This window comes from Labrus bergylta, chromosome 24, assembly GCF_963930695.1.
Source record: "Labrus bergylta chromosome 24, fLabBer1.1, whole genome shotgun sequence".
NCBI classification, from domain to species: domain Eukaryota; kingdom Metazoa; phylum Chordata; class Actinopteri; order Labriformes; family Labridae; genus Labrus; species Labrus bergylta.
Genome location: NC_089218.1, coordinates 13,190,867 through 13,203,225, shown reverse-complemented (window position 1 = coordinate 13,203,225; position 12,359 = coordinate 13,190,867). Strand labels below are relative to the sequence as shown.

At 43.8% G+C, this 12,359-nt stretch overlaps 1 protein-coding gene across 4 annotated transcripts in view; it reads right to left on the bottom strand.

Moving 5' to 3' along the window:
• The window catches only part of LOC109996581 (vang-like protein 1), a 57,901-nt gene that overhangs the window by 14,364 nt on the left and 31,178 nt on the right, over positions 1-12,359 (bottom strand). For all 4 annotated transcript variants that reach the window (XM_020650775.3, XM_020650778.3, XM_020650776.3 and 1 more), the window contains 2 exons: positions 4,892-5,323; positions 4,380-4,555 (listed from right to left, as the gene is read on the bottom strand). In XM_020650775.3, the coding sequence (XP_020506431.2) occupies positions 4,380-4,555; positions 4,892-5,323 (608 nt within the window). The remainder of the gene's footprint in view (positions 1-4,379; positions 4,556-4,891; positions 5,324-12,359) is intronic.

Here is a 12,359-nt window from a genome sequence, read left to right as displayed (position 1 = left end):
GTTAACTGGGAAGTCTCCAGCTGTGAATGTGTTTAACCCCCTCCCTCCTCTACAACAACTCTGTAAGGAATGCATTCATATTCAGCCTGTCCGGTCTGACAAGCAGACAAAAAAAAAGGCTTCCTCTGGCCCTCAGATTGGCATCAAAGGCAAGGCAGACAGGGACGAGCCTTCAGGGCCCCGGGCTGGGTCTCCATTATGATGAGAACGAGATGGATGCCAGAAAAACAGGAATGTGAGCAGCAGTCGCTGAGAGATCACTGGATGGTGTTTTGTTCATGTTTGTGGTGACATTCTGCCATTTGCATGTATATGATGTAATTATGCACACACACACACACACACACACACACACACACACACACACACACACACACACACACACACACACACACACACACACACACACACACACACACACACACACACACACACACACACACACACACACACACACACACACACACACACAGCATGTGTGTCAGGCTGACCAGATGCCATGCTCCAGTCTGAAGGGAGCACTAATTAGCTGTGTGTTTACAGCCGCAGACGGACAACAGAGTGAGGCCAGGCCTGCTGCTGGGCCAGCCAAGCAGGGATGAATGGCACCGCTTACAAAAGACGACGCCCCCCAAGGCAAGAGGCGAACACACCAACACACACACACACACACACACACACACACACACACACACACACACACACACACACACACACACACACACACACACACACACACACACACACACACACACACACACACACACACACACACACACACACACACACACACACACACACACACACACACACACACACACACACACACACACTCGTCTGACTTGTTTCTAGCATTTCAGAATCAATAAACCTTTCAGTATGTTGATTTCAGGTTTACAATATACATTTAAGCTCTGCTGGGAGAGCTAATCCTCTTTGATAAACACAGAGAGGAACATTAAGTATTAGAAAAACGGGTGATGGCGAGGGGGGGTAGCAGCACTTTACTATTTCAGCATGAGTTAATTAGTAACAACAAGCAGTGTCAGGGTATTATGTATATGATGAATATTATTTATGCTGTTTATTTCTTTCGTTAAAGGCAGGGTTGGTTATTTTCTCCAGATCCACTTTTTAAGATTTTGGTTGAAATTGTCTTTAGGTCCTGACAGACATTAATAAATCATGTTCTCTGAAAAAGGAACGAAGAAAATTCATCATCTGTATCAGTTTATAAGTCTGTAAAAACGACCAATGTCTGCCACGAGGTACCAATCTGATGAACCAATCAGACACCTCCCTGTCTCCCTGCTCGCTCTCTACCCCATGCTCAAAGCATGGTCCGCTTCTGGACCAACAGTGCTCGTGCATGTCAGTGAGGGGGCGTGGCTTTAGAGGGAGCACAGAGGGGAGGGATGCAGACGGAGCACTGAGGGAATGCTACTTTTAAAATCAAGCTAGTTTTTGAAAATGACCAACCCTGCCTTTAACTTATCTTTTACCTGCCTAGTTGTATAAAATTCTTCAGAACCAGACAGATCTAGACTTATATAAGGAGACTTTACATCATTGTAGATAGATACTGTACCAACAAGAAAACGCTGAATAAAAATGTCTAATTAGCTTATAGCAAACAAACAACAAAACTACCCCACATATATGTGTTAGTGTCGGCCCAAAACATCTAGTATCTGTGTAATGGGCATTTATATTTGTTTTAAAAAGTTGCTTTTCTTTAGAACTAAAACTGTACCACATACACCACAGATACTTAAGAGACTGACACTCTTCTTCCAACATTCAAATCTCTATTGGTGCTTTCGGTATTTAAAAAAAAATCCTGAAAACGTCCTCGGGTTTTGGAGGTAAGCTACACTAGTGAATGCAAACAGACTTTTGCTCTCTGATTTTAACAGACTTTCTCCTGCAAGCCTATCAAGTACATTCTCCACATTTCCACATGTTTTCTGTGTGCCATTATGTTCTTCTCTGCTTGTTCTGACATCTGAACCTCAAAAATATATATTTTTTGTTATGCAGCTAAAAATCCCAACACTTTTTATTGTTCCTCAACACCCCATACGCAACAGGACATCCGCATTTCTTCCTGTAGCTCTTTTTGGTCTGTATTATTGAACTGTATGCAGATGACACTATTGTTTTCTACACAGTAGTTTTTGTACAAAAAAAATGGTTTTGTTCAGTTTGGATATTTTTTCCAACTTGAGTTCAATTGCAGTTGCCCTGACATGCTCTTAAATAATGCAGAAGAAATGAATTATGAGACTTTACACCTGTGAAGGTAAAACGTTAACATTTGAAGAGTAGATACAGGATTATGTTTCATCCATCCTGTCATAAAAAAGAGTCCCGGTGTGTAAATCTTTCAGTTTTTATGATTTGCCTGTAAGCTTCAGTGTATGTAAGACTGGGGGTGGAGCTGTTAGAAATGGGATCATCCTGTTTCCCCTCAGAGACGATAAGGTCATAAAAACCTGGATGGTCTAGTCTGAGCTGTAGCCTTCACACACCTCTCTTTCATTCCCACATACATTTTAGGATTCTTCAACACTACCCTCCCATTAACTATTAATCCCTCTTTCTCTATTCTCTCTTTCAGCCCCTCCTGTAGCACTCACTCTCCTGGGTCTTCTCTCTGTACTCCTCCCTCTGTCTGCAGCTCTTTTCCTCTCTGAAGTCTTCCCCGCCCTCTCCTTTTTTTCCCCTCTTTCTCTTGGCACGGTTTCCTCTCCCTATCAGCCATCACCTTGTCTACTCGTCTTCTTCATTTTCTTCCATCTCTGCTTTAACATTCAATCTCCCTTTTTTTGGCTTTGGATTGCTGATCTTTTCCTTCAGGCTCAATCCTTTAGTTTCCTGATTTTCCTGAGTCAATCCTGCACAAGTTCCTTCCTCTCATTTCTGAATTTGTAACCAGTGACTTCCCTCTTCCTTTCCCGTCCCTTCCACTTGAGGTGTCCCACTTTCTTTCTTCCCCTCTGCCTTCATCTCGCCCACACCTCCTTTCTTTTCCCTCCCTTTCATCCCTTATCCTTCTCCTCCTCTATCCCCTGGTTACTCATATCTACATATCTCTCTTCACCTGTAATGTCTTCAACATCTACCTACACAGAGGTCATCTTGGTATATATCATCTCAATGCTTCCAGACCCTTCTGATGTAGTCAATGACAGAAGAGAACTTCCCTTCCTCTCCCATCTTCAGTATATTCAGCATGACTGCATGCCTCCAACAGTGATTGTTACACCCCGAGTCACACAACACCTTTTGTCTTTGCCAAAAAGTTGCACCTGAACACACCGCAAAGACTACAGCCAACGGCAAACCACCATGTATCTTCTGCTCATGTGTGAGAGGAAATAACTCTCCATGCCAGCAGGGGGCGGTAGTCTGTAATCATCATTCCAAAAAGGGGGAAACCGGAAAAGGATGAGGAAGAACGCGGATAAATAAACTGTTGTTGTGATACGAGGAGACAATTTTCTCACCGCTGTCGCTCAACACTCGAATTATAGGAACTTCTAATGGAGAATAATGTCTGATAAAAAGTAGAAAATGGCGCTCGCATTGTCAGGTCTTGGTCTTTTATTAGTGGAACAAGAAGAAGAAGAAGAGGTGCTTCACTATTTCTTCTGGTGCTCTGGCTCTCCTGTTTCGCTTAGCTGAACAGCCAATCAGAGAGATTCCTACCTCCAAACGCGATTCAACATGTGGAATCGGCTGAAAAAAGACCAACTGGGACCGACAGGTAGCGACGGAGCAGGACACACTGCAAAAACTAGGACGATGACCGCTCACAGATGGCTGATGGTCTCCTTGGTGTGACAGGGCCTTTGGTTTCAATCTGTTCAGTCGCTGTAGTATCTTTGTTTAAGTGTGGCATCAAGCCACACTGTTCCACTCACTGCAATGAGCACAGATGCTAAAGACACTATTAAACAAACAGCATCTGTAGTCAGAAATATTCACTAAACCAACAAAGCCACTTCATTTCCCTCTTTGCATAAGGTTTGCTAACAACTACAGTTCCCAGCATCTTCAAGGGATTATCTCAAGTTTCTAATGAACAAGTTAAAGTTGACATTGTATGAGGTACATTTTATAAAACTAATGCAGGCAATTACAAAAAATCAGCAAAAACAACAACAATTTTCAGCCTGTAGGTTTGGCGGCTTCTTTTACTTTCAGGGTTATTGATTATTTAGCCTTCCATCAGTGATGTGACTTTAGAGACATCTCTCTGTATGATCAAAACAAAGAGACACATCATTGAACATTATCTGCCACTTTTATTTGCAATCGAAAAAAACAATTAATACTCAAACTAAAAGGAAGAGGTTTGAAAGTGTTGGTCTCACCTGAGCTGTCCCAGGTTGTAGTGCCTGATCTCTCCGTCTGTGGAGCGCGTGACGCACACAGAGAAGCACGGCTGGAGCTGCCGGAGCTCCAACAGGACGATGGCCAGGTAGTGGATGAAAAGCAGGGCGTCCACCAGGGACACGGCATACTGCACGATGCCTTGGTAGTTCTCATCCTGTGAACAAAAAGGGTGTAAAGCATCTTCCATATAAATATATATGTAGAGATACAAATATGAAAACAAACAAACAACATGAAATGATCCTGCAGGGTAAAAAAGAAATGAGATGTAGAGCATATGAATAATTTCTAGAATTATTCTGATGGAGAAACCAAAAGGGATTTTAAATGATGTCTCACACAGTAAACAAAATGTCTGCGTGTTGTGATTTGTTTTTTTTTTTTTTAGCTCTAAAGGCATTACAAATGTATGGATTTTTTTAGTTGGAGTGTGCATACAAGCCATTTTAGATCTTATATGTCATGTCTGTAATCCCATCTCTTAGCTCACCTGCGAGTCGAGTATTCTGACTCCGTAGAACAGCCAATAGGAGAGCACGAAGAGCAGCACCAGCACTGCGAGCAGCGCCCGGAACACAAAGACGCGCGGGAGGCCGGCCCGCGGCGGCCTGAAGAACAGCGCCCACACAGCCAGCAGCAGGATGAGCAGCTTGAAGGCCACGGAGATGTAGAGGCCCTCGCAGGCCGTGCCGCAGCTCTGCAGCTTGTCCTGCCACAGGAGGTGTGGGAGCGCCAGGAAGGCCACGGGCGTCAGGAACACCAGCAGGCCCACGAGGACTGCCAGGGTCAGGGTGAAGTAACGGCGGCAGTCCAGACCCACACTGTCCTCCAGGTCCTTGGTGATGCGGACGATGTCCTCCTGAGAGAGGCTGTGCTCCGACGTGCCCGTGACCGCCGTGGTGGTCTCGCCCCAGTTGTCATCCTGCAGATACAAAAAGGACATTAAAAAGGACATTTCAAAGAGAGACAACAGACCACCACTGAGCCACAGCCATATATTGTGATGGATCATTATGTGATTGTTTTGTGATTTATTCACTAATGCAGAATCACTCTATTGGGATATTGTCATTACCATTTTCCCACATTCTCTGCTTCCCTATCCTAATTTACCTGCCCAGCTCTCATCCAAATACTTCAATCACATCTTGTATTCCTTTTCCTGCTCACCTGAGTCAGAGTGAATGCAGATTAAGCTCTGAACGAGTACTGAGTGTTATCTGTGATCCTGCTATGTTGAGAGTTTATGTCATGTCACATAAGATCAAACGATGCTGCAAATAAAGCTAAAAAAAAGAAGTAAAAATGTCTAAAAATGGACTGTATATTTCCTCATGTGGAAGGCACTTAGAGCAGAGAAAAGGATGCACGCAAGGGGTGTAATTAAGGGAACTGAGAGATGCACCCAGTGACTTCAGCAGGTCCTGCAAAAGCACTAAACTAACTAAAAAAAAACACACACAACAGGAGGATATGTTTTAGAGCTCGATATAGCAGCAAAGCTCAAGGGGGAAATGAAAAAGATGGGATCAGAGGATTGAAAATATGATGAGTAAAAAGCTTTTATCTGAGCGCTGCTCCAGGAAAACTGTGTTTTTATCTCACCAGTAGCAGTGCTTTAAAGACACACCTTTTTTTTTTTTTAGGCAGAAACGTCAGCTCCACAGAGGAGAGGGAGGTTATTCTTTAAGCATGTGGGAAAGAAAGGAACGTCAGACAGGAAGTGGGAAAAGTAAACAGAGCGAGCTGCCAACGCAGCAACCCGCTGACGTCTGTGTCCGACTGCATCCGCAGATAATGAAGGTCAGAGGAGTCAGTGTGAGAAAGAGAAAGATAAGGATTCTTTACAAAGAAATCATAACAAGACACTAACATGAAGGGGAAGGAGGAGAGAGAGGAGGAGAAGGAGGAGGAAGAGGAGGAGGAGGATGCATTATGATCACCTTAGATGGAGGGGGTTGGGAGGAGGATGGTGTGTTGGATGGAGATTTTCTGGCCTCAGGGTGTTAACAGCAGAGAGATGAAGCAGAAAAATAGGGAGCAGTCTCACTCAGGTAAGATATAATACAAGAGAGAAGCTACTGAGGAACAATACACTAATAATAGAACATTGACCATCATATAAAATCCACTTTTCGACGTTATCAGAGGAATCTATAAAGAATGGTAACTGACAAAGAGTATTTGCCTTTTCAGACACACTCATGTAATCTCATGAATCACTTATTCCAATTGAGGATTTGTGGGATTTGTTGGAGGATTATTTGTTAGGGTAATGATGTCCCAATATCACTTCTGTTTATAAAACCCTGTGAGAGGAAAAGCACTGAGTCCTGTTGTATGAGGTCTTCTAGTGCAAGATAACTGATTTTGAACAACCCGCAGAGACCTCTCTGAGCTACGGTAAGTCTCGACATATAAATATAAAAAAAAACACTTTCCATCTGTAGCAGAGACATCCATCAGAGGAGATGACGTGTTAAACGTTGACTTTGTGGTATTCTCACAAATTGTATCTATGACAAGCAACAGCACTTAAATCAGTTTATTTTCTTCTTGACAATCTGTTCATGAATACTCATTTTACTCTCTACAAGTCTTCAGAAAAAAAAGCCGAACATCACGACTGACTGATATCCTGAGCGCTTAACCAGGAGGTGGAATGCATGACCCGGGTTCAAAGGTCAAAGACATACATTTAAATACACTTAAGATGACACCTGAATGTATTAGAGAAAATATGTAGAAAAGTCTTGTTATATTTAACATACACATGTACAAGCAGACATAATGTGTATACGAGTCCAGCCAATCAGAGAAGAGACGGTGAGAGCCACTTCATTAATAATGGTCGAGTCCTCATCCTCTCCACAGAGACTTATGCGACAGGCTTAGAACTCACATGAGGCACTTATCCCCTACAGAGAACAAAAGTAAGCACAGCCTCATTGCTTTCTTTTCGTATTAGCAGAGATAAGTGCTGGGCAAAGAGGGTTAGAGCGGTACAAATCATCAGGGAACACAACTAGCCTAGCCTAGCAAAGCAGCACTGGAGATATTTGGTTGAAACAGGGTGGCAAGACTGTGATTTTTGTATTTCTCCTTTTCTATATTTAGTTTTTTTGTGTTGAATTAGTATTTAATAAACAAAGGGTCCTTAAGAAGCAAAGTAGAGTTTATGTTTCCTGCTAAAGTGACAGATTCTCAAATCATAACTCTGTCTGCCCGCCGTCTAGCTAGAGCAGACGAGCGTGCTGCATGTGTGTGTGTGTGTGTGTGTGTGTGTGTGTGTGTGTGTGTGTGTGTGTGTGTGTGTGTGTGTGGGAAAGGAAATCGATAAGCAGCATTAGTTGTAAGGCAGAGTGTCTCTCTGACCGCGCTGCACCTTGAGAACACTCAGGGGAGACATGAATCACGGCTCCTCATGCCTACACTCATCAACACTCATCGCCCTGGTTCCTCACCTCTGAGTCAATCACTGCCTTCAGGACTCTCAAACTCCATCTGGTTTTTTTTGTTTTTTACACAACATGTCCAGCATTGTTTAAGACAAGAGAAAGACACAAAATCACATCAAGGTAAATTGAAGTCCAGAAAAAACATGATGCTACAGCTCAACAATACGTTTCTATTGATACTTATTTAAGCTCTACTAGTCAACATCCAAAGGATACAGTAACAGAACTTGACTTTGTGTTTAAAGTCATTTCATATGAAGCAGAATTTGTGATGATTTCATTTTGACTGGAGGTGTAAACACATGTAACACTCACTCTGGCTCAGTGCTAATCTAATTGGTCCACATTGTTATTGCTGGCTCCTCTCTCCTGTACCTGGGCTTTCCCTCTGCCTGCAGGACTAAAAATAGGGTACTACTGACCCACATCGGCTCAGGGGATTAACCAATCACCACAGGCTGATCTGGTTCAGTACCAGCAGCCTTGCAGGAGGCCCGGTCCCATTCATCACATGGAAGTAGAGGGGAGGGAACAAAGGAGGAAGGAGACTGAAATGTTTGATAACAAGACGGCCAATTAGAGGGAGGAGAGGGACTGAAGTGGAGAGGGAGGGAGAGTCAGGGCAGGAGTAGTCATGGAGGTACGCACTGCAACTAAACACCTGTCAGCTCTACTCTTGTCCTCGGTCTGCACTGATTTATTCAGCCGAGGTTTTTACAAGCAGTTGCTGTGCTCAGGGAGGAGCAGAGTTATTCCAGAAACAACACAGATTAGAACGGAAACATTCGATATGACGTCTTCTAAATAAGGCAAAGGAGAAGAGAAGAGAGGAGGAGAGAGCCTGAGACAGTTAGCTTAGTTTAGCATACAATCTTGTAGCAGGGGTAAAAATCTGTGTTTATCAATGTCCAAGTTTAAGCAAAGGTCTACCGCCTTCCCTTTATCTCATGTTTCCTGTCCTAATGACAACAACTGGTTATGTAACACACAAACACTTCTTCAGTTTTCTCCTAAATCTAGCTTCTTCGCACCTCTTACCCTCAATAATAACACGTCGTCACTTGACTAAAACTGGTAAGTAAACTAAAATCAATTCTGTTTTTAATGCTAAGCTAGGCTACATTTTCTCCAAACTCAAAGACATGAGAACAAAAAGTGCAATCAAAAAAAGGTCTACCAACATCTCTTAAGTTCACTAACAAAGCAAACTTCAGCTACAACTTTTTAGAACATATAATTAGATTGCTTAAGTTGTTATACTAAGCTACGCTAACTGTTCTATAGCTCAAGGTTGTTTCAGTGTAAAAATTACTTAATTCTTGGGGAGACAAATTTGTTTTGAAAAAGAAGAGGGGGGCTGTCGTGCATGCAGCAAACTCCTGAGAAAAAACTCTTCCTCCATCACATCCAACCGACAAAAGAAACTGCATCTTTAAAAGACTGGACCTGAAAGATGTTCAAAGGCATCTTGAGAGCAGTTTAATAAGACCTACATTGTGCAATCAAGGCGTTTCTTTGATGCAGATTCTGGAGATATTGCAAACTGAGTGCTGCAATATGATACAGCAGCTGCTCAGCTTCAAACATGGACTTGTCTGGAATCATCATATTGCATATTGTGGGACTCCTTGTTGGGTTTTAGGTTTCCTGGTTCTACAATTCACTTGGCAGGCGCTTTTATCCAAAGCGACGTACATCAGAGAGTAAGTACAACACAAGCAAGGATCTAGAAAAAAGGGAACAATGTCAGTAAGAGCAAACAATCAGCTTTGAGTCCGATTGGACACACAGGTGCTGACAGGCATTGCACAGAAGCAAAGCACAACATTGACGGCAGTTCTTGAGAGCTCTAATCAGTATAGAAACCATCTTATAAGTCATCGTTATCAAACAAAAACAATTGTGACAACCATCATCATCATCATCAATGATATCGAAACCATCATCATTAAGTTAGTAGGTATTGATGAAAGAGCTGGGTCTTTAGCTTTTTCTTAAAGGTGCAGAGGGACTCTGCAGATCGAATGGAGTTTGGAAGTTCATTCCACCACCGGGGGGCAACAGAGGAGAGTCTAGTCAGAGACTTAGGACCCTGTTGTGAAGGTTGGATCAGACGCCTTTCGTTGGCAGAGCGTAGTGGGCGGGAGGGAGTGTAGACCTGCATGAGAGAGTCAAAGTAAGGAGGAGCCGTTTTTGTCGCTGTTTTGTAAGTGAGCAGCAGACTTTTTATTTTTTTAAAGATTTATTTTTGGGCTTTTGTGCCTTTTTTAATGCAGAGATAGGACAGCGGATAGAGTTGGAAACCAGGGAGAGAGAGTGGGTAATGACATGCGGAAAGAGGCCACGAGTGGAAGCGAACCCGGGCCTCCTGCTCAAGACGACAGCCTAAATGCATGCGGTGCATGCCCTAACCATTGCGCCACCAGCGCGCCCTGAGCAGCAGAGTTTTAAATTTGATGCGAGCAGTAACTGGGAGCCAGTGTAAGGAGATGAACAGCGGAGTGACATGTGCTCTTTTAGGAAGGTTGAAGACCAGTCGTGCTGCTGCATTTTGTATCATTTGCAGAGGTTTGATAGTGCATGTACTGCCAGTAGAGAGTTGCAATAATCGATGCGTGATATCACAAGAGCCTGTACCAGGAGCTGTGTAGCGTGTTCTGACAGGTAAGGTCTGATCTTCCTGATGTTGTACAGGGCAAATCGAGATGACCGGGCAATCGAGGCTACTTGAACCTTAAAAGTTAGCTGGTCATCAATCATGACACCCAGGTTCCGGGCAGACTTTGTGGGCATGAGTTTGGTTGTTCCAAGCTGGCTATTGATCTGTGGTTGCATAGAGGGACTGGCTGGGATGACAAGGAGCTCAGTCTTTGTAAGATTGAGTTGAAGGTGCTGTTCATTCATCCATTTAGAGATATCAGCAAGGCATGATGAGATTCTTGTAGAGACCGTAACATTGTCTGGCGGGAATGACAGGAAGAGCTGGGTATCGTCAGCATAGCAGTGGTATGAGAAGCCATGAGAGCGGATTATTGAACCAAGTGAGCTTGTGTATATGGAGAAGAGAAGGGGACCAAGCACTGACCCTTGAGGTATCCCTGTGGATAAGCTGTGCGCTTTGGACACTTCTCCCTTCCACGACACTCTAAAGGATCGCACAGAGAGGTAGGACACAAACCAGCAGAGGGCAGATCCTGAGATGCCAAGCTCAGAGAATGTGGATAGGAGGATTCGGTGGTTGATTGTGTCAAAGGCAGCAGACAGGTCTAGCAGTAATAGAACTGAGGACTGACCCGCAGCTCTGGCAGCTCGTAGCGATTCTGTTACTGACAGTAGTGCAGTTTCAGTAGAGTGGCCCCGTTTAAAGCCTGACTGATTTGGGTCAAACAGATTGTTTCTGGACAGGAACTCAGAGACTTGCTTGAAGACTGTGCGCTCAAGTATTTTTGACAGAAAGGGCAGAAGAGAAACCGGTCTGTAGTTTTCAACCTGGGCTGGGTTTAGTGTGGGTTTTTTGAGCAGAGGGGTGACCCGAGCTTGCTTGAATGCGGTGGGGAACACACCCGTTGACAGAGAAGAGTTGATGATATGCTTAAGTGCAGCATTAAGCGGAGAGGAAATGGTCTGCAGGAGGCTTGATGGTATTGGGTGTTGCCAGCTTTGTGGGTAGGAGGAGTTGGGACCTGCATGAGGTCAAATGAGGATAGGAGAGCAAGGAAGTCTGTTGCCTGGGCTTTATCAGTGTGTATATTCATGTCTCCCATTACAATCAGTGGTGTTCCATCATCACAGATTTCTGAGAGTAGCATGTCCAGTTCTACAACAAATTCATTCAGATTACACCCTGGTGGGCGGTAAATGATAGCAATGTACATTTTAATAGGAGCAGTAACCAAGATTGTGTGATATTCAAATGAGGAGTTGTTGCTCAGTGGGAAGAGTTTATTGAATTTCCAGGTATTAGAAATGAGGATACCTGTACCACCGCCACGTCCAACAGAGCGGGGTGTGTGTGAGAACACTGTGTCAACAGAAAGAGCAGCTGGTGTGACTGTATTTTCTGGGCAGATCCAGGTTTCAGGAAGGGCAAGTGCCTGAATGTCTGACATTTTTGCAAGTGCTTGGATGAATTCAGTTTTATTCACAGCAGATTGACAGTTCCAGAGGCCAAAAGTAAATGAAGGGTGGGTAGAAGAGGCTTTCTTAAGCCGAGCCAAGTTGTTAAGATTTCGTTGTCTATGACAAATGTGTCTTTTTCTGTTCCCATAAATGACAGAGATTTCTTTGTAGCACATGTTGCATTTAGCAGATGACCAGAGGACATAGGCAAAGCAGTAGTCGTGGATGCCCGGGCTCTGTGGCCACACTGAAGCATCAGACGCTTCACGCGTCAACTGCCTCTCCTGTTGATGCTCAGAGAATGAAACTTAAGTGCTCAGTCCAAACAAAGCCTGACAACGACCCACTATCAATATCTACTCAAAGCAGGTTTCGATTCAC